We start from the raw sequence: 27,624 nt of genomic DNA, 5'->3' as shown, positions 1-27,624 counted from the left end.
TCCTCTCTTTCAAGGCTGCTAAAAACACCACATTTGAAACATCTTAATAATTAAATAAATTGTTAATGTAAAATATAATAAGTAAAAGGATGTGTTGATCCATGTGCAATACTGAATGTAGGTGAAGGTAGCTGCTGGTTGATCATGTGAGTGTGTTTGAGTCTAACCTGCCTCGTCTAATCAGGGTGGCACGGCGTGGACTGCTCCATCAACTGTCCCAGTGGAACCTGGGGTCTGGGCTGTAACCTCACCTGCATGTGTGGGAACGGAGGTGCGTGTAACGCCTTGGATGGTCGCTGCACCTGTGCTCCAGGCTGGAGAGGAGAGAGGTGTGAAGTCCGTTGCCAGGTGAGAGAACACAGATCATCCCAGATGTATACAGGGAATAGGCATTGTTCATGCACATGTCTTGTTTGTGTTGAGCTACACTATTGATTTAACTAGTTTTCTTTTTATTTGAAAAATGTTTACACACATACATATATATTTTTGCTTATTTGAATTTATTTTATTTTATTAACTGTCTTCCACATATTTTTCTTTTTACTAGCAGTTTTCCAGAGTTTATTTTTTATTTTTTATGTGAGCTACTGTGACCAATCAAGTCCCCCTGTGGATCAATAAAGTCTATCTAAGTCTAAATCTGAATCTAAAAGAGTCAGGCTTTCTCTCTGAAGACTAAATGAGAACTGTGTGTTATGTGTGGACATGCATTTCATCTCTGTGATGGTTCTGCTCTTCCTCCTCAGGATGGTACTTATGGTCTGGATTGTAAAGAGCGCTGTGACTGCAGTCATGCTGATGGATGTCACCACTCCTCTGGTCACTGCCGCTGTCTGGCTGGATGGACTGGTATGGCCTAATAATAATGTCCTTGTGGTTAATTTTTTATGAGAAGTCTGAATATATCTTATAGTTTCTCAAACACACTTTTATCTTGCTGTTCTCTTCTCTCTTTCTTCTGTCTGTACCCGGCTGGCCTTAGGCAGATGGGTCCCTCCATATGAGCTGGGTTCTGCTCAAGGTTTCTTCCTGTTAAAAGGGAGTTTTTCCTTGCCACCGTTGCCTTCAGGCTTGCTCTGGGGGTTTCAGGCCGGGTTTTTGTAAAGCGTCTTGAGACGATTTGTATTGTTATTGACGCTATATAAATAAATAAATTGAATTGAACTTTCCAAAATACTTTCCATTACTTCCTGTTCTCTGCGGTTCTGGTATGTGGGTCATAGTTTGTCTTGAGTCTTCCTGGGCTGTCCTCTACAGGTGTCTTACACCCAGATACTGGGTATAAATCTACAACCGTAAAGTGTGAAGAGAGGAGATCTGAATGCTTCTAGAAGTAATTGTGTATTGTTAGATTTAAGGTTTAGACATGGCTTTAGCTCGGAGTAATGTGAGTAGTGGTTGAGGCTTAGTCTCCACGAAAATGAATGTACTTTAATAATATGACCTCTGACATGATGGATATTCATGTGTGTGAACAGGTATCCACTGTGACAGTGTGTGTGCGGAGGGTCGCTGGGGTCCAAACTGTTCTCTTCCTTGTAACTGTAAGAATGGAGCATCCTGCTCTCCGGATGAAGGAACCTGTGAGTGCGCTCCAGGATACAGAGGCACCACCTGTCAGAGGAGTAAGTCCTACAGCAAGATACACCCACAGCTGGTGCTTGACTTAAAGGATTCATTCCAATAATAATAATATTTAGGGCTGTCAAAATTAACGCATTAATGCGGATTAATCCCTCATCATGATTAATTTGATTAACGCAATTAACCCATCTGCAGTTTGTCCAAGTAGAGTTATCATCGCGCATGTGCAAATGGGCAATGATCCGGTTGTGGCAGGCAGCAGAACCAACCCATAAAGATAACGTGCTGTTTAGTGTCTTCCATCTTTATCAGACAAACTGCACGAAATGCAGTCATTCAGCGCTGCAGATGGGTTAATGGCGTTAAAATTTGGAAAATCCGAAATCTGGAACTTTAAATGAACTCATTGTGTTTGCCCTGTTTTTCCTGCAGTCTGCTCACCTGGTTACTTTGGTCATCGCTGCAGTCAGACCTGTCCACAGTGCGTCCACAGTAACGGACCGTGTCACCACGTGACAGGACAGTGCGACTGTCTGCCTGGCTTCAAGGGAGCTCTTTGTAACGAGGGTGAGCATCACACCACAACACACACAGCCATTTAGCCATGCAGCACACTGTTTCTACTGGGATACGGTAGCAGCTGCAGTTTTCACCTGATGAGGGAAAATGCTGAGAGTGGTCTGAGCTTCCTGTTGCTACTATCACATAGAGTTTCCTTCTGCAAATGATCAAAGCCTAAAGACCTGGCCTGTTCCTTTTGATGGTACACATTTCACTGCAGGGGTCTGCTCAACAAGATTCAGTAGCATAACACGTGAGAACACTATTGAGCGGCAGAGCGCCAGATCTATGGGCGGCACAGTGGCGTGGTGGAGTTATAGAATTGATTTGAGGAACATGAAGAATTAACACACACATGTCTGTGCAGTGTGTCCCAGTGGTCGCTTTGGAAAGAGCTGTGCCTGGAGCTGCAGCTGCACCAACAACGGCACCTGTAACCCCATTGATGGCTCCTGTCAGTGTTATCCAGGATGGATCGGCAGCGACTGCTCCCAGCGTGGGTTCTCTCAGTAAAATAATAAATAAGATACATGGCCGTCTTAATGTGCTTGTTTCTTCAAGAAGTCATTCATACTGTAGTAAAACCTTGTTGCATTGTCACTGTGTCGCAGCATGCCCGCCTGGTCAGTGGGGACCCAACTGCATCCACACATGCAACTGTCACAACGGAGCCTACTGCAGCGCTTATGATGGAGAGTGCAAGTGCACACCAGGATGGACCGGCCTCTACTGCACACAACGTAAGTCACTGAGACACACACAACACACACAAAATGTTCAGTGTTTTAAACAGATACACATTAATAGGTACACCGATACACATTTACATTAAAGTAGTTGTATGTTTCACACTGTTTCAGCTGGACCTACAGACATCTGGAGACACTTAAAGCTCTCTCACTCAGAAGATCCATAATGTTTGACAGAATAGATGGTTATTTTGTGTCAAAGGTTTCTTTTTGCCTTTGGTTCCCACGCATTCTTCTTTCCATCATTTTGATAGAGGTTGAGATTTGTTTTATCAGCCAATAGAACACAGCTGCAGAACCTTTTTGGACCAAGTCTTTCTGTTTTTAATTGTTACCCGGGCTTTCTGAGCCATGTGTGAGCACTTTTGTACACAAGCAAATCACGAAAAAAACACAAAGCTGTCCAAGTAACATTTAGCAGCCAAGAGTCACATTGCTTCAACATTAGCATAAATCTACTCAAATTAAAGCTGAGCCTTGACGCTTTCATGTAGCTTCAATTGCTTTATTCCAAACTTGCTGAAGCACGGAGCTTGAAGAACAAAGAAGTAAAACTATTCAAATATGATACTCAACATCTGGACTTTGCATTTACAAAACAACACTTGTTTGTTACACAGCATTTGTCATTTAATTCAGAAATAGTGCATCCTAAAAGTATAGCATATGAAGAGGATGACTGCCTTGCAGGGTGCCCCTTGGGTTTCTATGGGAAGGACTGTTCTCAGATCTGCCAGTGTAGGAATGGAGCTGACTGTGACCACATCTCTGGACAGTGCACGTGTCGCACCGGCTTCATGGGGCAACACTGTGAACAAAGTATGTTACACTCTCTTACACAAGGGTGACTACTCTTTCTTTCTTTCTTTCTTTCTTTCTGATTTCTTTTATTAATTCCTTGTTAACTCTCCAGCTCCTCTAACACTTGAGTTTAATGTCTTCTACTCTTGCCTGATTTGAATTTGTCCCTTCCAGAGTGTACCCCTGGTTCGTATGGTTATGGCTGCCGTCAGGTCTGTGACTGTATGAATAACTCCACCTGTGATCACATGACTGGTACATGTTACTGCAACCCAGGCTGGAAGGGAGCTCGATGTGACCAAGGTGAGAGCATGCCTCAGAGAAAATGGAACCAATGAATGTTGATAACAAACACAAACTATGATTAGGTCCACTGACTCCTATATCCTTCTAAAACTCCTTTTTTTTTCTGGTCGTACATTTCCTCCATCCCCTGTCTGCAGCTGGTGTGGTGGTGGTGGGCAGCCTTAACAGCTTGACCAGTGCAGCCATGCATGTGGACACCTACCAGATCGGAGCCATCGCGGGAATTATCGTCCTTGTGCTGCTGGTGCTCTTCCTTCTGCTGCTCTTCATCATCTACAGGAAGAAGCAAAAGGGCAAAGAGCCCACCATGCCGGCCGTGACCTACACTCCTGCTATGAGGGTCACTGCTGATTACACCATGGCAGGTATATTAAAGGGTGTCTTGTTTCAAATCTAAAACAAAGTTAAAACAAAGGAATCATTGAAGCTTTCTTGAGGACGTTCAGAACTGAATCTGGTCATCACAGACCCTGGTCATGTGGGTTTAAGGTGGGCCCTAAGATGTCCTATTTAAACCCCAAATCCCATCAATCTTCTTGGACTGAAGAAGCCACCTGGTTGAGAGGCACAAACTTGAACAAGTCCACTTGTCTTTGTTTTAGCTATGTTTTTGGATATGTCATGACCTGGATGACTAAGAACTGTATGATCTTCATGATGTCACAGATTGAGATCATTTGGGATCTTATCTCTAACAGCATTCAGTGCATCTTGTTAACATTTCTTGTCAACATGTCATTCTTCAGATGCTCACCCACCAGCATGTGAGACCCACCCCACAAACTACTTCTCCAACCCCAGTTACCACACTCTGACCCAGTGCATCAGCCCCCCACATGTTAACAACGGTCCATATGGAAAGGTATGGGAAGTAGAGGAGCACATTATTATTTCACTGTAGAGTGTCAGTTAATTATAACTGTAACAACAGTTTTTGTGGTCCCACCTTATTTTTAGGCAAAGAACAACCAGCTGTTTGTGAACATGAAGAATGTGGATCAGAGAAAACGGGCCCCTCTTGTTAATCATACTGGCACACTGCCAGCAGACTGGAAACAAGATGACTGCTTCAATGAACTGGGTAAGTTGCGGAAGTTACAAACAATTTAATGAGAAGCCTCTCTTTGATTGCTTTTTTTTTAATTTTCAAGAGGACAGGTTTTAGTTAATTTACTCCATGGGATTTTGTATCATATACACATGTTATTGAATGTATGTGGTGTTCCACAAGAAAACATTCTGGGCCCTATTCTGTTTTTAAACATGCCTCCCCCGAGGGCAAGTATAAAGATAATCACTTGTTGTTGTGTTAAGTTCCACTATATGCAAATGATAGACAACTGTGTGTCTGTGAAAGGTTTAAAATGAAGTGACAGAGAAACATATCCATTTATACCATTACATGGCTAAAAGCTGAACCAAAGAACTAGTACTCAGTGTTTAGCTGTCTAAACCAGGGGCTCGTGTGAGGAATTTGCAAAGTGCAAAAATTACAATTGCAATTTTTCAATAAAATTGTCACCTATTCTTAAACATTTTCCTAATGTACTTATGCTTCTTTGCACTAAAACAAAAGGAAAAATTTAGATTTGTTGTTATTTATAGGTTGTTATGCTATTATATTACTGGTGTGGCCCGCTTGTGATAAAATAAGCCGTATGTGGCCCCTGAATGAAAATGAGTTTGACATCCCTGGTCTAAACAAACAGATTTATCATCTACATGTACTGCATATTGCACAAGTAACGTGAACTTAGTCAACAGTCCATAATCCCACTGCTTCTTCTTGCCAGGAGCCTATGGAGTTGACAGGAGATACATGGGGAAATCTTTAAGAGGTAGGTATTGCACATCAAAGCTTAAATACTCAGATTAATGCTGTTGTTCAACTCTCACTGGATCCTTTGTCCATGTTATCCAGATCTCGTGAAGGGCACACCCTATCATGCCAGCTCCTGTTCCCTCAACAGCTCTGAAAACCCATATGCCACAATAAAGGACCCTCCCATGCTGACAGCCAAAAACACAGAATGCGGCTATGTGGAAATGAAATCACCGGCCAGACGTGATTCACCATACGCTGAGATTAGCAACAGCAGCCCGACCAATAACCGGAATGTCTATGAAGCTGGTGAGGAGCTTCATCTTATGTGTTTCCTGTCATCAAAACTGATTTATTGAAAAGTATTTTTTAGTTTGATGAACAACATTCTGCATTGCTTTGCGAGTCACAGATGTGCAGTGAAATGTAAAGTGGATATGCTTTTTAAAGTAACACCACGGATAGCTTTTTTTCAGACATTTTACTTCGTATAAAGAGGAGCGGAGAGAAAAATATCTGTCTTCTACTTGATTCAATTCAATTTTATTTTATTTATATAGCGTCAATAACAATACAAATCGTCTCAAGACGCTTCACAAAAACCCGGCCTGAAACCCCCAGAGCAAGCCTGAAGGCGACGGTGGCAAGGAAAAACTCCCTTTTGACAGGAAGAAACCTTGAGCAGAACCCAGCTCATATGGAGGGACCCATCTGCCTAAGGCCAGCCGGGTACAGACAGAAGAAAGAGAGAAGAGAACAGCAAGATAAACATACATCTGTCATAGATACACATATCTGACTAAAGTGTACATGTGGAATCTTATGATATAAACTGATGATGTTACATGACAGTTTGAAAATGTAAGAGGAATCATAGGCAGATTGGAGAATTGTTCATTCAGGTAGGAGTGGATAACTGCAGGATTCCATGAAGACTGGGCAGGCTGATGAGACCACGACAACAGATGTAGTATGGAGCTCTACAGGAAACGCACAACTCCAGGCCAGAGATACTCACAAAAAGAAGGGGGACACACACACACACACAGCCGTAAACATTCTACATAGTAATAGCACAGAATTGCATGACTAGTAGTAGATAGGATATTAGAGGGCAAGAGCTCTGTGCCAGAGAAAAGAAAGTGGAGGATGCGAGAGAGGAGAGAGAAGAAAGGAGGACATGTGTTTGGTGCATCGTCCCCCAGCAGCCTAGGCCTATAGCAGCATAACTAAGGGATGGTTTAGTCCAGCCCTAACTATAAGCTTGATCAAAAAGGAAAGTCTTAAGCCTGACCTTAAAAATAGAGAGAGTGTCTGCCTCCCGATTGATCTGATTTCTTCTCTCTTGCTATCCATTTATTTGTGTGCTACTACTGTATAGCATGATCTGCTATTGTCATTTACAGTTTTATGCCCCGTGCTCTTATTTATTCATTTGACAGTAACTGTATGAGCACTCTAAACTTTTCTACAATTCTGCAATATTGTAGAAATGCTACCTCCATCCATTATTTTTTTTTTTTAATTCATGATCAATCTCCCATGTAACATACACTATATTACCAAAAGTATTCGCTCACCTGCCTTTACTCATTCTATGAACTGAAGTGCCATCCCATTCCTAACTCATAGAATTCAATATGATGTCGGTCCACCTTTTGCAGCTATTACAGCTTCAACTCTTCTGGGAAGACTGTCCACAAGGTTGAGGAGAGTGTTTATAGGAATTTTTGACCATTCTTCCAAAAGCGCATTGGTGAGGTCACACACTGATGTTGGTCGAGAAGGCCTGGCTCTCAGTCTCCGCTCTAATTCATCCCAAAGGTGTTCTATCGGGTTCAGGTCAGGACTCTGTGCAGGCCAGTCAAGTTCATCCACACCAGACTCTGTCATCCACGTCTTTATGGACCTTGCTTTGTGCACTGGTGCACAGTCATGTTGGAAGAGGAAGGGGCCCGCTCCAAACTGTTCCCACAAGGTTGGGAGCATGGAATTGTCCAAAATGTTTTGGTATCCTGAAGCATTCAATGTTCCTTTCACTGGAACTAAGGGGCCAAGCCCAGCTCCTGAAAAACAACCCCATACCATAATTCCTCCTCCACCAAATTTCACAGTTGGCACAATGCAATCTGAAATGTACCGTTCTCCTGGCAACCTCCAAACCCAGACTCGTCCATCAGATTGCCAGATGGAAAAGCGTGATTCATCACTCCAGAGAACGCGTCTCCACTGCTCTAGAGGCCAGTGGCGGCGTGCTTTACACCATTGCATCCGACGCCTTGCATTGCACTTGGTGATGTGTGGCTTGGCTGCAGCTGCTCGGCCATGGAAACCCATTCCATGAAGCTCTCTGCGTACTGTACTTGGGCTAATCTGAAGGTCACATGAAGTTTGTAGCTCTGTAGCAATTGACTGTGCAGAAAGTCGGCGACCTCTTTGCACTATGCGCTTCAGCATCCGCTGACCCCTCTCCGTCACTTTACGTGGCCTACCACTTCGTGGCTGAGTTGCTGTTTTTCCCAAACGCTTCCATTTTGTTATAATAGAGCTGACAGTTGACTGTGGAATATTTAGGAGCGAGGAAATTTCACGACTGGATTTGTTGCACAAGTGGCATCCTATGACAGTTCCACGCTGGAATTCACTGAGCTCCTGAGAGCGGCCCATTCTTTCACAAATGTCTTGTTTCACAGTCTGCATGCCTGAGTGCTTGAATTTATACACCTGGGGCCAGGCCAAGTGATTAGAACACCTGATTCTGATCATTTGAATGGGTGAGCGAATACTTTTGGTAATATAGTGTACATCAACTAAATATTGATTGCATCATGTGCAGATGCTGAATGTGTGCTTTATTCAGATATATTTATGATAGGGCTGGGTTCTGCTCAAGGTTTTTTCCACAGACTGTATAAAGATGGACAGTGGAACAGCTCCTCAAAGGTGACGCTAAAGCAAGTAGAGCTCCCCCTGGTGTCTGGCTGTAGTATAGGTCATAAGCTCCATGTTAGTGGATGGGACCTGGGCTAAACTAAAACACTAAAACACTTATTATTTTTGGTAGTTAATATAGTACTGATGCATACTCAAGTGTCAATTTTTCTCATAGGTTTCGTTTTAGTTATTTTATGCTATAGAAACAGGATGTGGCCTCATGATGACTATCAGCTGTCATGCCAGCCGCTCCATAAAGTGGTCTGTATTAGCGTAGTATTAATTAGACGAAAATGCAAGTGAGTCTGGAGGAAGTGTGATCAGTTCATCGATAACACGGCTCTACTATTCCAAAGGCTATTCCTCCTGTAAATGCCTTCTCATTTGTTTTTGATTTCAGAGCCGACTGTAAGCACCATCCAGCCCCCTGAAGACGGCAGCAGCCATGTGCAGTTTCGCCAAGATCCATACGATCTACCCAAAAACAGCCACATCCCCTGTCACTATGACCTCTTGCCAGCCAGAGAGAGTCCTTCCTCAGAGCTCAAGGAGCTAGACATTGAATGATGCCACTGGATGTTCACAAACAAGCATATTTAACTGTATACCCACGGCCTATTTTCACCTGTTTTTTTTTTTGTTTTTTGTTTTTTTTAATCTTTGATACTATCATTGTAATTACATATTATGATTTAAAGTGGGTTTACAGATTGGAGGTTCATTTTACGGCTGTTATTTTTTTAACAGTTGCCGTAACTACGATAAAGTCTCTGCAGATCATTCCGCAAGTCTGAGAGGTGAGGTGTACGTATGCTTTGAACAAAGCAGTTTGGATGATGTGTTGCTCGACCACTGTTAAAGCCAGTGTTTACGTCTACTTGTTCCAAATGTAGCCTCGCAGTCATAGTCTGATCTCTCTCCGAGAACTCAGTTAAAAGTTTCAAGATCTGAGCTACACAATCCCACCAAATTCCAGTGACTGAAAGGTGGTTTCGGATGCTGTTAAATAATCTGAGCACTTGGTTTCAAGCATTCTGAAGGCTTTATGACTCCTGTGTAACGTTCAGTACCAATGTTTTGTTCTGTGAGGCTGCTGACAGTGTCTTTGGTGTTTGCACATAGTAATAACATCAAATGTAGTCATGAGTGTTGGACTAGTATTTAAGTTAACCAAAGGTATAAGTGCCATTTAAAGCCTTGTCCATGAAGGTCCTTCTCATCCTAACAACATTCACTAGTTCCATTTAGTGAATCGGCACATCTCTCAGATAGTGATACATGTTTTGTTTTTTTTATAAGAACAATTTACAAATTTTGTGTATGATAATATGTGATCATCAGTGGTCACTACTCTGTGACACCTGTTGCCATTTATCCGCTTGAATCCACGTCCATACGGCTACACTTCACAAAAGTAACTCAGTGCATATACTCCATACAGTGTCTGCAGGTTGTCACTCTCACATTGTGATCAGACCTCAGCCAGGTGTAAATCTTCAATCAACTTTATTTTTCTTTTGCATTGTACCCATGATAACCTAGATTCTTGTTTGCATATCATGTTAATCCAGGTGGTTTTCTCAACAGTCCACACATTGTGAGTGAAAACCTTTGAAGAAATAGGCATGGATCTACATTATGTAGGCCTATTTTGCATGTCAACTGTTGCCATGTGCCACGTCAAAAAGCAGCATGCTGGATAAACTCAGTCCTAGACTGGACCACTCACTAACAGTGTGGCTGTATGGTAGCATTAGCAACCCAGATAAAGGACAGCAGAAAGTGTGTGCACGGATGAGACTCATTTCTTTTCTGCCTTTCTGCTGTTTCAACCTGCCTGTCAGACCTGTGTGCTGCTGCTGCAGTTGACATAACACAAATGGAGGCTGTACAGTCACACAACAAGAAAATCCAGAGGGGCCATCACATGGCCACCATGCCATGGTAGCCACGCTAACTCTTTAGTTTAGTTAACTGGTTCGCTGGCAAGTCAACTGAAAGGTAGCCTGCTGATGCTTTCTCCCTCTGTCTTACATGTCCCAATTTTTAAGCACTTGTCCTAGCCTCCCAATACAGTTACTATTACTTTAATATTGTTATTCAATTTTCTCATTTGATTTCAGGATTTTTCAAATGTGTACTGGTACAATGACACAATTTAGATATCAGACTGGTTAAAATTGATGAAAAATGCACATTGTACCATCCTGTTCTTCAAATGATGACATATAAGTTAAACGTATTCTGTTTGTTTTTGTTTTTTTTTGTTTGGTCATTGTGTTGGTGTACTGGGAAAAAAAATGTAATGCATTGAGTGTTATAAATTTTTCTGTGTGAAAGGAAACTGAGGATGCAGGACGCGACAAGGCTTGTATATTAAAATACGTCACGTTATGTTTCATTTTTTTGAGTGGGAAATTATAGTATGCATTTATAGTATAAATTCTCCCTGCGTCTCCAGCTCTCTTTGGTGCATGCAGTGACATGTTGGTTTGTCCGACGAAAAATCCTCCACTTTCCTTCTCGTTTGTGTATTGGTTGTCCTGCACCGTGTAGATGGTTATTGTGTTTGTTTGCTTGACCGATCCCAATTGACAGGACTGCTGGCAATCCCTGAAAATACCTGGAATTTGCACAGCCAAATACTGAATTACAGCGATTTAGACAGATAGGACACTTGATGTTTTTGCAGTGACAACACATTGTGACTGCATTTCATCATAAGGACCGCTATGTGGAGAGTTTCCACCAGTGGCCATATTTAGAAGGAAAAAACTCAACAATATATTGTCAGGTGTGCTAGGAATTCCACAACAAATCATTCTTCATGTTGTCTCAGTTCAGTGAGCACCCTCATATTACCAAAGTAACCCAGTCATTTGTACAATTGTAGCTAGTCGATAAGGCAGATGATAGTCTCTATTAGCGTGCAATTTAAAGGGCTCAGCATATCTGATGAGATGTAAGCTTAAGCTGGACTTTGGCTTTTTGAAAGAATCATTCTAACAAGAAGAGATCACATTACTAATGTGTTATAAATGTGTCATATCTCATTGTTCAAAAAATATGTTGTTTTTGAATGTTTTTTCTTTCTTTTCTTTTTATCTTTCCTGTATTCTGAATGGGCCAAATAGCAAACGGTTTTACTATTCTGAGCCTATTTGTAAAATAAAATGTACATAGTCTGATCGGTTCTGATGTGATAATTAACATCACCTAGTGTCTTATGTTCTAAATTGAAAAAAGGAACAGATGTGGCATTTGGATTCAAACTGATGGATTGTAAAAACTCACGACCCTTCTCATCTACAGACACTACAGTCCTTTTGTAGATGTTTCCCTGTGTAAACTGCCAGAGTACTAGTACTGTGTATTTAAGTGATCTCTGCTCTGAAACGAACGCTTGAGATTTTCTCAAGATTAACATACCAAACTCATCTTTTTTCTTAACTGATATTTCTATCTTGTAGTTTGAATTTACACATTTACACGCAAGCCACCACGGCACAGTTCTTATCCAAGAAGGTGACAGTGATTTACACAGTATCACCATGGGACTCTATCATGCTTTCGGGGGGTTTGTTTTTCATTATAGAGTTTTTGTGCAAATGCTTTTGAATAAAATGACATGAGAAGACAGATGGGCCTCTTGTGGAGTTTGTCTTTATTTCTCTCTACAGGAGAACCTTTTCCCACGGCAGACGTTTCAGACATGCTTTTTTAATATTGTTTAGTCCTAAATATCATTTAATTATGTTAATTTTCAACATGTTATGCTCCTATTAGTGTCAGATTTTATAGGAAAGGGGACAGACACAATATAAGCCTCAAAGACTTGGACTTAGACTTTATTGATCAACGAGGGAAATTGGTTGGTCACAGTAGCTCAGTTGTACATGAAAAGAGAACACTCTTGAAAACCACTAGTAAAATGAAAAATAGTGTAAGAGTTGCAACAAAATAAAAAATTAGGTTATTAAAATGATAATAAAAAATAAATAAAATACATAGTATGCAGAAATAAATTACAACTTTTGCATATGTACAAAAATGGGATGGTGGAGAAGGAGATTTCCAACAAAGTAGTATGAGCTATCTAAAAAGGTCAGGAAGGCTACAAGGTCTGCTTTAATTTTTGCATTGACAGTAAATAGTTTAGCCATGATTCCATTCATACCGGTACTAAAAGGGGAAAACATGAAAGAGGTGAATGCTTTTTATAAACACTATACATGGACACACTCATCTGAGGGGGATAACACAGGAAGCTGCAAGCTTTCATTGTACAGGTAGATCTTGTACTTCTCATTATCATGTGTAGTTGTAGATATTAGTAACAATGTACAGTTTTTATATGCAGGTTATGCAAGTTATGTCAACAGTGAACACATAGCGACGTAGTCAACAGGTTCTATGACCTATAGTTCTGAGACTATGCTCTCTGTGATGTGGCTGTGGATCGGCTGGTTGTCCACTCACTTTGAGTACCAAACGTAGAAAAGTGCAAATATAAATACAAGACCATTTACATTACATTACATGGGCAACTGAACTGTTTACACTGCACTACCCTTGGTGAGTTGACCCCAAGACCATGTCCTGGTACTGATTTTTGTGCCTATATTAGGCATATTTTTGTCTATTTTACATCAATTGTATATATTGGTATTATTCTGTGCCTGTGAGTTCACCTTCCAACTTTAGTATCTAATTGTATTTGTTTTTATTATCTATTCCTGTTTGCATGCAGGATTTTATTTTCTTTATTTATCCTTTTAAAATTTTAGTAAGCTTGACTCAGGGAAAAGCACAAGATTTCCAGTGTACATGTACTGTATTGTACTTATGCAAATAGAAATAAATATTCTATTCAATTCTATTCTAGACAATTTAAATCGTAATATAATTGTTCTCATTTCAGTTTTTATTGTCAGAATATGAAGCAGAAATGTCATCGTAGAGCATAAATTTGATGCGTTGCTGCCCTGAAAATCTCCTTTATCTACCTTTGTGTTCAGATTTACATTCTCTGGAAAAGTTTCAGTCTGGGAAACAATGTTTCAGTCTGAAGAGAGGGCTGAAACACAGAAAAAAAGATATGGGGGAAAACATGTAAAGCATCTTAATGTGGGAAAGGTTTTTTGATAAGTTAGAGTATAAAGGGCATTGTCTCTTTCAGTGTGGGGGTAGAGGTGGGCATTCAGCCTCTCCTGAGGGCCCCAGAATAGTTGGTGACAGGCCTGTTCAATCTCCAGTCTGTTCATCTCGTCGCTCGGAGCTGATTGGCTGTGACTGCGCTACTGTGAAATTGCATAATGAGAGGTTCTATCAGCCTGGCTGCGGGCTTCCTATAGGCATGCGCGATTGTTGCCTGTTATTTTAAGTTTTGGAGCAGTCTTAAAGTGAGGTGTGGTGTTCTTTTTAAGATGATAGCCCTGCTGTTTAGCAGCGTTTTGGCAGGGTTACTGGCTCTGTTTCTCTACCAGAGAAACGCATATCCCTTCTTCTGGGTGGACTTGATGTATTACTTGAAGCTTCGGAGCTACAGCAAGACTTTGCAGGCTCGCATGAAGCAAGGGATCATCACATACCTCGACTGTTTCCTCTACCAAGCGAGGACGATCCCGAACAAACCCTTCATTATCTACGAAGACCAGAGGCTGACATACAGAGATGTGGACAGGAGAAGTAACCAGTTTGCGAACGCGTTCAGGACGGAGGGATTCTTGAAACAAGGAGACATTGTCGCTGTGCTGATGTGCAACGAACCGGACTTCATGTGTGCGTGGTTGGGACTGTGTAAACTCGGCTGTGAAGTGGCCTTTCTCAACACCAACATAAAAGCCAAATCTCTGCTCCACTGCTTCCAGACCTGCGGAGCCAAGACGCTCGTTGCTGGCGCAGGTACTACACGTTTTCTTACACGTTTTCCTGCACGTTGGGCAATCGCTGTGGACTGAGACAAACTCTTGTCTGTCCTGCTCACTGAGCTCTGGTTTCTAAAGCTGAACACAGAGACTTTCCTGTGCTGAAGTCATCTCCGTGTGTGCGTGCAGATTGCAGCCACTCCCACAGAAAAGGGAGTGGCTGCAATCTGCCAAAAGATGTATATTAAAAAAGTCAGTAGTTGTTATTGGTCCAGGCAGCAGAACAGAAGAAAAACTGCTGGGGGTCATTCCTGGATTTTCCCAGCATGTTGTTCTGGTCACTCTGGTTTCACTCCGCGGGCCTGTTCAGACCTTGCATTAAAATCCGATCTGGGCGATCCGATCACGTAAGAGACAGGTGTGAACACTCCCAGAACACATTGAGATCCGATCTGTGACCACATTTGGAGGTGGTCTAAAGGTGTAGAATGGATAAAATGGTGAAGGCGAAGACACCAGCAATCAGAATATGTTCCCCCTGTCATAAAGTTGCCATCAGGTTTAGGTTTAGCCTGTTGTAGTTTGGGTGTATAGAGGTTTATTTGTGTTTTTATAATATATATGAGTAAAACACCTATATTCCCGAGAAAAACAACAAAAAACCTTACACTCTCAGTAAAAGCTCACTGCCTATGTGCAATGTACTGTTCAATTCAATTCAATTTTATTTATATAGCGTCAATAACAATACAAATCGTCTCAAGACGCTTTACAAAAACCCGGCCTGAAACCCCCAGAGCAAGCCTGAAGGCAACGGCAACTGTTCTTCAATACAATTGAAAAACTCTAAATTCTTGTCCAACCCGGCATTTTGTTGCATTTACACCTGAAAAGGAAAAACTTACCATTATTCTGACTTATTCCACGGCAGTTACCCATGTTAGCCTTCTTGTAATCACATCAGATACAATAAATTTCCAGCACGGATGGTTTCTCCAAACACCCTGCCAAAGGCAGAGAGAATGAGATTTCTTCTACTACATTTAACCACAATGTGACTGCCTGTCAGTGATTGTCCATGCTGTAGACATTGGACCTCTCAATATATACCATCAGTGTCAAGCTGTTCTTTGAAGTACTGCTAGCCTGCCCAGGCGATTTCAATATGGCAAATCCCCGGGATCATATAGACGCTCATATTAAAGCAGTTTAAACTGTGGAGTCTGCAGTGCATACTGATTGGGTTTTGAGAGGACCTGCGCTAACCTGCTTTTTTAAATCACCAAAACAGCAATTTACCTCCTGATCAAGACATCCACGTGAAATGCAATTGGTCAGGAATGTATGAATGTAGTGGTCATGCTTTCCTTGAAGCCGGAACTAGTTAGGAGCACGCCTGGTTGCACTTAGAGGGGAATTTTGTTGCTTCAAAAGAGAGAGGAGCAAAGTCTTAAAATAAAACTGGAAGGTGTTAGGCTGATGCATGGCTGCCATCTCGTATTTACTGGCGATATTGCTGCTTAAGTTGAACAGCAAATGGTCAGACCTCTAGTTGACCCACTGTTAATGAACTGTGTCATTGTTGGTGGTGCATAGTACGTGTTAGCGTATACTTTCTTGGAGCAGATTGCACTGGAGCTTATTTTATCTAAACTCAAAGAACATATGGGAACTCTGGAATAACTGATCTAAGCCTGTCCTAGGTAAATATTACATACTTAATAACAACCAGAGGTTCAGTCTTTCCAAGTGTGAAGTTCAACAGATATTCAACTAGTCAAGTTTTCACATTCTAAATACTTTCAAGCAGAGATTTTTATTTATTTATTTTTTCAAGTCAGGCATTCCTGGTGAACATTTCTAAACGTGTGAAAAGCTGCCAGTTGTATTGATATCTGACCAGTAGAGAGTAAAGTTCAGTATACCATGAGGTCTCACTTAGCATACAGTATGTATTTGATGATACTTAATGATCCATTTAATCACATCTACTTACAGTGAAGGATGAAAAAAACAGCTAAGTGTCTATTTCAACCCAGACTATAGCCTCTAAAATGACCAGAGTTTGAATCAGCAGCTCTGCATTCATGTTTTCTTTGGGGGGGTTGGATCTGTCTCCCTGGAATGACCCACTGTTCCGTTTCCTGCAGATTTGCTGTGTGTGGTGGAGGAGGTGCGTCCTGACCTGAAGAAGGACAATGTGGCCGTGTGGGTCGTGGATCACACATCACCCTCTGAGGACTTCAACAGTTTACTAGATAAGGTGGACAACATGTCTGCAGAAACCTTAAGCGACCTTCCTAAAGTGGACATCATGTCAAACTTTGTCTACATTTTTACCTCCGGCACCACAGGTACAGTATGAGTACTGTGTTCTTTCAGTTATTACACAAATTACAGACGACCAGTCTTACAAAAACCACATCTATTAGGCCACATGAATTAAGAAATGAACAGTATGGGTTATGTGTGTTTGTAGTGATTGACCTTTAGATTCAAGTCACTGGGCCAACATTTGAACTTTTCCAATACTTTGCTTTATGACCAAATTTTTTTAATACCAGGAGCGTTCCCTCCAACCTCAGGTGTACTTATTTAGTGCTAAATGTTTGTATGTTAATTTAAAACAATCATTTATAGCTACTCTGCCTCTGCATGTTAGCATACTGATGTTCGGCAAGTAGCTCAAAGCACCAGCGAGCCTCACAGAGTAGTTAGAGTCATTATGGAGTACTGATAGTAATGGAAATCACTTTGAACAATAAAATAAATGGAAATAAATGAAACCTGATTAATTGTCCCACAAATACATTTATCGTAGTCACCTCATGTTCTTGTTTAGCTAGGGAAAATGAAAAGACTGTAAAACGTAGCATCCTCAAAGCAGAGATAAAATGTTAAAGGTCATAGCTATTGAATTTGTTAAAGATAAGATAAGATAAGATAAGATAAGATAATCATTTATTTATCCCACAGTGGGGAAATCTGCAGTGTTGCAGCAACATATCGTTAAAGACAGTGCACAGCAGGCTTGGTTGTACAGCCTCACAGCAGCACGAAGGAAGGACCTGCAGTAACGCTCCTTCATACAGCGCGGGTGAAGCAGTCGGCTGCTGAAGGCGCAGCCCAGTGCTGTTTTAGCGCCATGGTGGGGGTGGGATTGGTTTTACATGAGCTTTGCTTCCATCCTCATATCACCCACCACCTCCACAGGCTCAAGAGGGCAGCTGACCTTCTTCGCCAGTCTGTTTAGTCTCTTCTTGTCTGCCGCTGAGAGACACTGTCTGCCACTCCAGCAGACCACTCTGTAGTAGATGGCTGAAGACAGTACAGAGTCATAAAACTCTTAGACTCTGGCCTTTCCTATACAGACATCTGGCACAAAATGCAATAAGAATGTTGCAACTATATTTTACATGACTACAGCAAGTCTTAGAGGAGCCATGGAATCATAAAATCAGTTTAGACAGCATAGGTTCAAATGTCTCAAACATGTCTGGCTAAATGTTTATTTAATGAAACGTCTTGCATGTTCGACCACAGCTGCAGTCACTGTTGCCATTCTCTTCCAGGTCTCTCCAAGGCAGCCCGTGTAGGTCACCTGAAAGCCATCGTGAGCATGGCCTTTTTTCACATGTGTGGAGCAACATCCGATGACATCATCTACATCACTCTTCCTCTTTACCACATGTCTGCCTCCCTGTTGGGGATCGGAGGATGCATTCACCTTGGTAAGAGGAGAAAAACTTCAGTCAGTGTAGAATTAAATCTCAGCTCCGGTTCAGACCTGGTTATTTGACTGTTCCGACCAGCTTAAAGTGCAGGTGTGAACACACCCAGAACGCACTGAGGACGCAATTAAGTGATCAGTACATCATGGGTCACATTAAGATAAGATAAGATTTCAACAGTGGGCAAATTTGCAGTGTTGCAGCAGCACACAGTCCAAAGGACAATGCATACAGGCGATAAACAAATAAAACGCCCAAATAAATACAAAAAATAGAAAATCAAACACAATAGAAGTTCTACGTATGTGGTCTACTGGGAGCAGGCTTGGTTGTACAACCTCACAGCAGCAGGAAGGAAGGACCTGCTGTAAGGCTTCTTCACACAGCAAAGCAGTCGACTGCTGAAGGCGCTCCCCAGTGTTGTTGAGTAGCACTACCTATTCAACAGGATGCTCTTGTGAAAGTGGAGTTTTAAAAGGTTTTTGAAGTATTTTTTCCTTGTAGATTTTAACCTATAAATAATAAATAATAATAATGATCAATACAATGTTAGTGTTTCTTTGCATACAGGGTACAAAATTACACAGATCACAGCATAACATTATGACCACCTTCCTAATATTGTGTAGGTCTCCCTTGTGCCTCCAAAACAGTTGTGACTCATCGGAGAATGGACATGGGCCTTCTGAGGATGTCCTGTGGTGTCTGGCAACAGGATGTTGTTAGTGGGGGCCTTTGGGTCCTATGGGTTGAGGGCAAGCTGCTGCCATCAAGGAATGTCATTGCTATGGAGTGGGGGTGTCTGGTCTGGTCTAGGTGGGTGCTACATGTCTAAGTAACATCCACATGAATACCAGGTTCAAAAGTTTCCCAGCAGAACATTGTATTGTCACAAGATGGTCAATGTTATTCACTTCTCCTGTCAGTGGTTTTAATGTTGTGGCTGTTCAGTGTATGATTGGATTCCAAGGTGCATTTGGAGACATCTTTAAAATGTCAGGTGTGAACAGAGTATTTTAAGCAGGTTACTTGTGATCAGATCACAGAGAACCCATTCAAACAACCTGGTATGAATGGCCCCTCAGGTCAGTACTTTTTCTGGGCCTTCAGACAAGAAACAGCAGCAGACAAGGCAACAGAATCAGAGAGACCATCATATGATATTTATTTGGATAAATAAATAAAGTATTATCTTACACGCATATAGCAAGTTTTTCTTGTTTGTACCTGCCTCTTGTCCTTCAGAGTCTGTGAACCAGGAGAAAGAATGTTGTTCTTCCTTCAGTTGTTCTTTCTTTCCCATCTGCAGGATACAAGTACTTCCCAAGAAATTTGGAACAAGCAGCAATTTATTTGTTTGACCGGAACTTAGCTCTGCTCTCCTGAGTAGACTTGTTACAACAAAGTCACTGCTTCTTCTTCATCCCCCTGGAACCACAAACTGTTGTTTCTGTGCACGTCAGCAAACAAGATACAACATGTTAAAGTGAACAAGTGTCATGTGTATAATCAGGCCCAATGATGACACCACAAATATATTCTGTTCTGTATCTATGTGTGCTTTCCCACAAAGGTAATGACAAAGTCCAGGGCAAACACTGTAGGAAGCCAAAGAGACCACAGAAACCCTGTTTATAGGCCTGTAAGGAATTCTCACTTCCTCGCATAAAGGCTGAAACAAAGCAGGGGAACTTTCTCACTGCAGCTCCAGCTATAAATACTTCACACTGACATTGACATTTGATGTTTGCTTTCCTGCCTGATCTCTGTCTCCTCATTTGTCCTCAAAGGTGCAACGTGTGTGTTAAAGAAGAAGTTCTCTGCTACTCAGTTTTGGAAGGACTGCGTGAAACACAAAGTTACTGTGGTGCAGTACATAGGAGAGCTCTGCCGATACCTACTCAACCATCCCACGGTAAAACTGGCTGCTAGTTGCTAGCCATTTCAAAGTCAAAAGTCATATCTATCTACAGTATCTATCTATCTATCTAAACTACTGAAATATTGTGTGAAACACACTGTAATCAGCCTATTCTCTACCTTTTACCATTCTCTCTTCTCATCTCTACATCTTTTGTCTCGTCCATTAAATATACTGTAGCAGCAAACATTTAAAAACCATACTATATCGAGACAACATATGGACTTCACATGGGGTGAAAAGCACCTGGGTGTCTTGGTATTGCCCATCACCAGTGAATATCTCCAGAGAATACTTGATGATTGTAGTTGTTGAAAGCCTTTTTTTTCACTTTTACAGATCAGATTAACAGTTTTTCTCAAGTGACTTTAGAAGCTAGTAATTCCACTATTGCATGAAATAGTTTAATAGTACGTTTGACATGCACAGGTTTTTTTTACCCTCCAGGTTCCAGAGGAAAGAGCTCACTGTGTTCGGATGGCAGCAGGAAGTGGTCTCCGGGCAGACGTTTGGAAGGGGTTCATCACACGCTTCGGCATAAAGAAGATCAGGGAGGGTTACGGCTTGACTGAGGCCAGCGTCGGCTTCCTCAACTACACCGATGAGGTTGGGCCAATCGGGAGGGCGAGCTACTTCAACAAGGTCAGCAGAAAAAGATTGGGGCATGTTTCCTCTGGATCTGGATCTGAGCCTCACACATAAAGAATAGTACTGACAATATCAGCACGTCAGAGGCTGAAACATAGCACTCGAACACAGACTTAGAACACAGATTCAACAGGTTTGGGTGGCTTAATGGCTTTGTTGCCGTTGTACAGTGGAGCATAGCAGCAGTGTACTGTACAGTTTGATGAATATGGATGTGAAATAAACTGTTACATAAAAAACTGACTGAATGGTATATAACAGTGATGTACTGAATTTTTGAAGTTTTCATTGAAGTACATATAATGGTTTAAATTATTTAGAAATATCCCTGGTAATATAACACGTTGGTCAGATTGCTGAAGCAGTGTCACACCAAGTCAGAATGTCTACTGTCTTTTCTTGTTTTTCAGCTCTCTATGCCCTTTGAGCTCCTGAGATATGATCCGCAAACATATGAACCAGTCCGAACAGACTCTGGAAGATGCATACGAGCACAAACAGGTAAATGAATTACAAGACCTGTAACATGAAGGTGAGTCTGTCTGTAATACAAGGCTGTATGTGCAGAGCATGTTTAGTTGTCCACTAAACATAAATCAATTTTCTATGTACAGGAGAGGCAGGGATCCTGGTAGCTCCTCTGACAGCCATGAGCCAGTTCCTGGGTTACGCTGGGAACAAGGTCCAGTCTGAGAAGAAGCTGCTCAGGGATGTGTTTAAAGCTGGGGACGTCTATTTCAACACTGGAGACCTCCTGCTCCATGATCACAGGGACTTTCTTTACTTCCGTGACCGTATTGGAGATACCTTCAGGTACCACTGCTGACTGTACTGTTGCTAAGCTAAGTTTAACAGTGAGATCGGCTGTGGCTCAGTAGGTAGAGCGGGTTGTCCACGAACCAGAGGGTTAGCAGTTCGATCCCCGGAATGTGCCACATGCCGAAGTGTCCTTGAGCAAGACACTGAACCCCCAGTTGCTCCCAGTGCATGGCACTGGTGTGTGAATGTGTGAGTGCTTGTGTGAGCGAATGGGTAGATGCATCCATGACTGTAAAGCACTTTGAGTACCAGTGGGTAGAAAAGTGCTATATAAAAGCAAGGCCATTTACCATTGTCTACATCATACGTTTTAATTGTGCTTCTGACTCAGAACTTAATTCTAATACTTAATAAATAAAAATTGTATATCATGTACTCACTATACATGATATACACTTTGCCTGGGGTTGAGTACAGTGGCAGTGTATGAGAGTGTATTTTTCTGTCAGTGAAGCATCTTTTGAGAGCTTCAGCTTGTTACATTGTTTGTTTTGAAGCCATGGTCTTGATCTGTTTCTATTGATCGCACAAACTCACTTTCTGGTTAACTGTCCAGAGCAGTCCAGAAGTCTATACATTTACACCAATGAGCAATGAGATTGTCAGGGAGCTTCTATTCAGACCCAAATACCCCTACAGTCTGATTCATCTCAGTGACAGACTGTAGTATCATGCCACATACTACTAGAGTGTAGTATATACTGTTCCAGTGGGGCTTGGCAGATCTTTATATGAGAGGCTAAAGTGCAGTGTCTAAAACGTCCAACTATTTCACATCTGTCTTCCACCCTTAGACTGTATATAAATATGGAAAACTCGTCCTCACTTCCTTGCATTGGCCAAACTAGTTTCCCGGGGATACGGGTGGCCCCCACCTTGCGAGTTTGGAGCCAGAGTCTGCACAGTATGGTCCGAGAGCGGAGCTACACGTAGCCACGTTAGAGATGACCTGCCCACACTTCCGTCAGACTGACTCGAATTTCGTTTAATTACCCCCACCAGTTACAAAAAAAATGGTGTCGGAAATGTTGTACTTATTTACTTAACTATTTATTCCAACTCTTACGGTCCTATGGGATCGCTTCATGAAGAGGTTGACATGACAACTTGTAGTGTTTATGATCCTGTTTCTATAGCATCAAATAACTAACTAAAGCAAAACTTATCAGAAACGTGGGCACCATCCTTGAAAAAAAAGTTATTTAATGTGTACTTTAGTGTTTTAGTTTGGCCTCATCCACTAACATGGAGGAGGTGGAGTTTATGACCTATACTGCAGCCAGCCACCAGGGGGAGCTCTACTTGCTTTGGCTTCACTTTTGAGAAGCTGCAAAGTCATCCATTTGTTTACAGTCTATGCTTCCAACACACCTGCAAGACATCTCTGAGCTGAAATATCATCCCCAGCTAACCTGGCCTACCTTCTTCTTGCCCGCTAAGTAACGGTCAGCAAATCAGCTTGGAGGTGCATTACTGCCACCTACTTCCATTAGCTACCTGTGCATCTAATGTTGGTTACTTTCAGTATTGTAACCCCAGATTCTTTGAATGCAGGTGTAACACATGCTGTATAGTGGTATTGCATGTACTTGCATTGCACTCGCATTTACTAAAGTACATGTAGACCATGGTAACAAGGTTTCAGAGTAGTCACCACTGTAAGAATTTCTGTCTGTGTTTGTGGGGAAAATAAATTTATATTGATTTTAGTGGGAATTTACAGTTAGCAGAAAGAAGGAAAGTGAGCTGTCCTTAATGATGGTGGACCAGATTCTTGTTCAGGCAGCCCGAAGTGTGTAGAATCAAATGAATAGGCTCTTGTCAGGTAACCACAACAATATTATAAAGCAAGGATGTGACAAAACTTGGAATTCCAGTCGAAGGAACTGAATGAAAACAACAAGAATATAGAATAACATTTATGCATTAGGCTGCTGATAATGTGAGCAGTTGCAGATTTGAAAACAAGCTCCACATCGTCCTCTGCTGTCCAAAATGATGTGGTTAAACAGACACCGGGTTGTTGTTATGAATGGTATTATACTGCACAAGTTAAGTGAAGATACTTTAGATTTAAAAGCTGTAGACTGTAGATGGTCCTGTGTATGTTCATACACAGGGAACATGTTCATAGTGACCTCTAATGTGGAGTTTACTTTAAAGTGGCTACAATAAGAACATTATATCAGATATGATGTGATCACATGGAACATGTGTCTAGTAGTGAAAATAATCAGTTGAATCTGTAGCTTCCCTTGGCCTTAGAGATTGTGGCCACAAAATCAATCATTGATCGTCTATCTGTATCTGTCCTCATGTCTGACAGGTGGAAAGGAGAGAATGTATCCACCACAGAAGTGTCCGAGGCATTGGGTCTTCTAAATTTTATCCAGGAGGCGAACGTCTATGGAGTCACCATACCAGGTGAGAGGAATCCAAGGTTACACTGTGTTTTGTAATACATCTTAGGGCCTGTCCAGACCTTGCATTAAGATCCACCCAGGAAGCGCTGAGGTCGGATTTGAGAAATCCGTTCTCTGACCACATTTAGAGGTGGTCTGCTTTGGTAGCATTTTGTCATGTTGATGTATTAGGAGCCATGTGTGGTTAAGTTACGCATATCCTCAGTCCATGATGTCTTTAGTTGCCTTTATTACCAGATTACGGTGCATATGGAAACTTCCAGGGACATCTAGAACAAACTGAAAATGAAAGAAAGAAGGAATAAGAAATTATAAGAGACTGCACTGTTTGGAGAGAGTGAAGTTGCCTGAAGTTTAGGTGTTCACATAAAGTCTTTGAAGCAGTGTTGCCAGATATACAATAATTATCATATTTATACGATATACGGTCAGTACTTTTAAAAATGGCCAAATACCCCCCCTTATACTCTTATACTAAAAGATAAGAGTCCGGCTGCACAGACTCAGACACCGGTAAGAGAACAGTTGAGTTTCTCCTGTTGAGGCAGTTCTGCATGCAGTGCATAGTTCTGATGCTATTATTTTGATAGTTAAGGACATAAGTGGTGGTTGTGCAAAAAGATGCAATTGACTGGGTGGGTGGGTGTGTTGAAGTGTGACAATGGATAAAACAGTGGTTTCATTCAAATGCCTCTGTGTTTATTCCTTAGGTTATTGCAGTTCCATACACGTAATATAGCTTTGTTTTTAAATGCACTGTCCTAGTGTGTGATTTTTCAAGTTGTTTTAGTACATACGAGGGTAGATAATTTTAAAGCAACAGTACGGTATTAATTTCCCATGTGGCAACACTGCTTTGAAGCAGATCAAATCAGATCACCTACACACTTCTTTGCTCATCTCTTTTCTCTTCTTATCCCAACCCGTCAAAGCCGATAGCCACCCACTGTCTGAAGCAGCAATTCGGTCCTTTAAGTGGTGTCTTTGCCTTAAGCAATGTGAGGCTCATGGGTATTATAGTTTATAATAAATAGTTTGGAAATTGCACTACAGGGCCAGTACAGTTGTACACTATAATGGACAAAGTAAGACAATGATGTGGATAGCTTTCATTTAACTTGGTGCTTTTATTCAATCTGCAGGATATGAAGGGCGCGCAGGCATGGCTGCTGTCGTGTTAAAACAGGATCACGAGTTAGCTGGAAAAAAACTCTACCACCATTTGGTGGAAACGCTTCCCGCATATGCCTGGCCCCGGTTCCTCAGAATACAGGTACGTGTTACAGCTGTTCATCACCTTCAGCGTGTATGTTCAGGAATAAATGAATATTGTTCACGTGGCTCCCTGCCTGTTTTCAGACCTCCCTTGATGTGACAGAAACCTTTAAGCAGCAGAAGGCGAAGCTGGTCCAGGAAGGCTTTAATCCTGATGTCACGCACGATCGTCTGTATTTCTTAAACGTCTCCGAGAAGGACTATATCCCCCTGACCTCAGCGCTGCATCAAGACATTGTGTCTGGAAAGATCAGTTTATAAACGTCTTAGGACGTCACTGCCAGGGATCCACTGTATATATAAGCTAAATATAATCCATGTTATGGCCACATTTCAATTCCTCTGTACTTAAAACCCTCGTTAATGATCAGTATCATAGTGAGGATTTACTGACTTGTAACCTATTTTTCTTTCTCATATAGATTTTAATAATTTATAAGTAATTATGTCCAGAAAATGTTTTTATATATGTCATTTGTTTAATTTAGCATACTTACTTCAAATAGATGCCATGTATTTTATTGATTTTACTGACCTCAAAGAGAATCTGGTTTTATATTAGATTTGAAGAAAGGTTTATATTAGAAGTGAATTTATTTTATAATTTTTAAGAATATTTTGAGTTTCATATACAGTATTAGTAAGTCTTCGTATTCTGGATTAGTTTAAATTTCTATTCAGACTTCTTCGTCATTTATCCACATTTTCACAGTACTGAGTACAACAACAGATTCACATCAGACCACTCTCACTTCCATGAGTTCATTTATTATTTCCCTCGTGTCTGCATATCAATACTTGTACTACCGTTAAAGGACCTCAACACCAGCTGCACACGTTTCACACAAGAAAACCACAGCATGTTTCACGAGCCGTAAATGGGAGGAAAAAAAGCAGGCGTTGTGAACAAAAGACTTTTTATTTCAGGCATCATGAGTGTGTTCCTTCAGCCGTAACTGTGCAGGTATTACACTCCAACCTTATTTCTGTAGATAATTTTTTCATCTCATCAAGTCTGTTACTGAGCCGTTGAACACCATAGCGGACGCTGTGTACTGTAGTGTTATACAAAGGTTGTTCAGCATCTTGAAGAAGTTGTCACAGTTCTTCTGTAAATTTAGACTGCCTCAGTGTCTTCTGTCTCTTCATATAATTATGAGTGATGGATAAATGTTGGCACTGTGCTCATAACAGTGGCTAACAAGATGTGGTTTCATTTGTTTAGTGAGCAAAAATAGCAGCATTGTTGCCCATAAAGTTGGAATCATTGTGTTCCTATTCATATCAATCACATTGTCACAATCATTTCCATCTTTACTGGGGACAGTGTACTATGACAGTTATTCCACTTTCCGTCTTTTTATGCTCCTATGCAGGCAACAGCTACCTTAAGAGACCCTGTGTTTTTGGATTTGGATTTGTAACTGTATGTACGCTCCTGTGTGCCTGCTCCACTCATCTGTCCATCTCATTCTTGAATGCAACATCTCGCCTTGAGAGACTGTCTTCAAATTTGGTGCAAATGTTCACTTGTACTCAAGGATTTAAAGTTATCATTCATACTGTCCATGGCCTTCATTTGAATAACTTATTTTTTATTTAATTTTAATAATATCTGTTATTAAATGTTGTAATTACCTGTTTTCTTTTTTAAAAAAGAATGAACAAATCCAATCTTAAGTGTAAAGTAGGGCCAAAGGGATGCTTGCCAGACATTGAGCAAGACGCAGGGTACACCTTGACAGGTCACCAGTCAATCACAGGACTTCTTTCAAGTATAAAAATAAAAAACTGAAAAGTACTGCCTCAGAGATTTGTTAAGAGAATATTTGGGAGCAAACAGCATCGTGAAGTCTAAGGAACACACCAGACAGGTCATGGAAAAAGTTGTTGAGGGTTAGGCCATAAAAAGATTTCCCAAGCTTTGAACATCTCACAGAGCTCTGTTTAATCCATCATCCGGAAATGGAAAGAGTATGGCACAACAGCAGACCTACCAAGACATAGCCGTCTACCTAAACTTACAGCCAAACACGGAGAGCACTGATCAGAGATGCAGCCAAGAGGCCCATGGTGACTCTGGACGAGCTGCAGAGATCTACAGCTCAGGTGGGGGAATCTGTCCACAGGACAACTATTGGTCGTGCACTGCACAAATCTGGCCTTTATCAAAGACTGGC

General features: G+C 41.4%; 2 protein-coding genes across 2 annotated transcripts in view; both read left to right on the top strand.

Moving 5' to 3' along the window:
- megf10 (multiple EGF-like-domains 10) overlaps positions 1–12,496 on the top strand; it is a 38,956-nt gene extending 26,460 nt beyond the window's left edge. The window contains exons 11-24 of the mRNA XM_084572724.1: positions 185–348; positions 750–852; positions 1,482–1,628; positions 2,020–2,154; positions 2,516–2,644; positions 2,760–2,888; positions 3,588–3,716; positions 3,873–4,001; positions 4,142–4,369; positions 4,751–4,866; positions 4,962–5,085; positions 5,798–5,842; positions 5,926–6,135; positions 9,161–12,496. Coding sequence (XP_084428850.1) covers positions 185–348; positions 750–852; positions 1,482–1,628; positions 2,020–2,154; positions 2,516–2,644; positions 2,760–2,888; positions 3,588–3,716; positions 3,873–4,001; positions 4,142–4,369; positions 4,751–4,866; positions 4,962–5,085; positions 5,798–5,842; positions 5,926–6,135; positions 9,161–9,327 — 1,955 coding nt within the window. The 3' untranslated portion in view covers positions 9,328–12,496. The remainder of the gene's footprint in view (positions 1–184; positions 349–749; positions 853–1,481; positions 1,629–2,019; positions 2,155–2,515; positions 2,645–2,759; positions 2,889–3,587; positions 3,717–3,872; positions 4,002–4,141; positions 4,370–4,750; positions 4,867–4,961; positions 5,086–5,797; positions 5,843–5,925; positions 6,136–9,160) is intronic.
- Positions 12,497–13,905: 1,409 nt separating this feature from the next.
- LOC311507681 (long-chain fatty acid transport protein 2) lies at positions 13,906–27,181 on the top strand. Its single transcript, XM_084572123.1, has 10 exons — positions 13,906–14,664; positions 16,778–16,981; positions 18,200–18,358; positions 20,149–20,273; positions 20,727–20,921; positions 21,338–21,428; positions 21,542–21,740; positions 24,073–24,170; positions 25,312–25,442; positions 25,529–27,181. The coding sequence occupies exons 1-10, from the start codon at positions 14,187–14,189 to the stop codon at positions 25,703–25,705; spliced, it is 1,857 nt and encodes a 618-aa protein (XP_084428249.1). The 5' UTR covers positions 13,906–14,186; the 3' UTR covers positions 25,706–27,181.
- Positions 27,182–27,624: the final 443 nt, after the last annotated feature.

Source organism: Chelon labrosus (genome assembly GCF_963514085.1).
Source record: "Chelon labrosus genome assembly, chromosome: 22".
NCBI lineage: Eukaryota > Metazoa > Chordata > Actinopteri > Mugiliformes > Mugilidae > Chelon > Chelon labrosus.
Note: the sequence above shows the minus strand (reverse complement) of the source record. Positions and strands in the feature narration are given on the sequence as shown.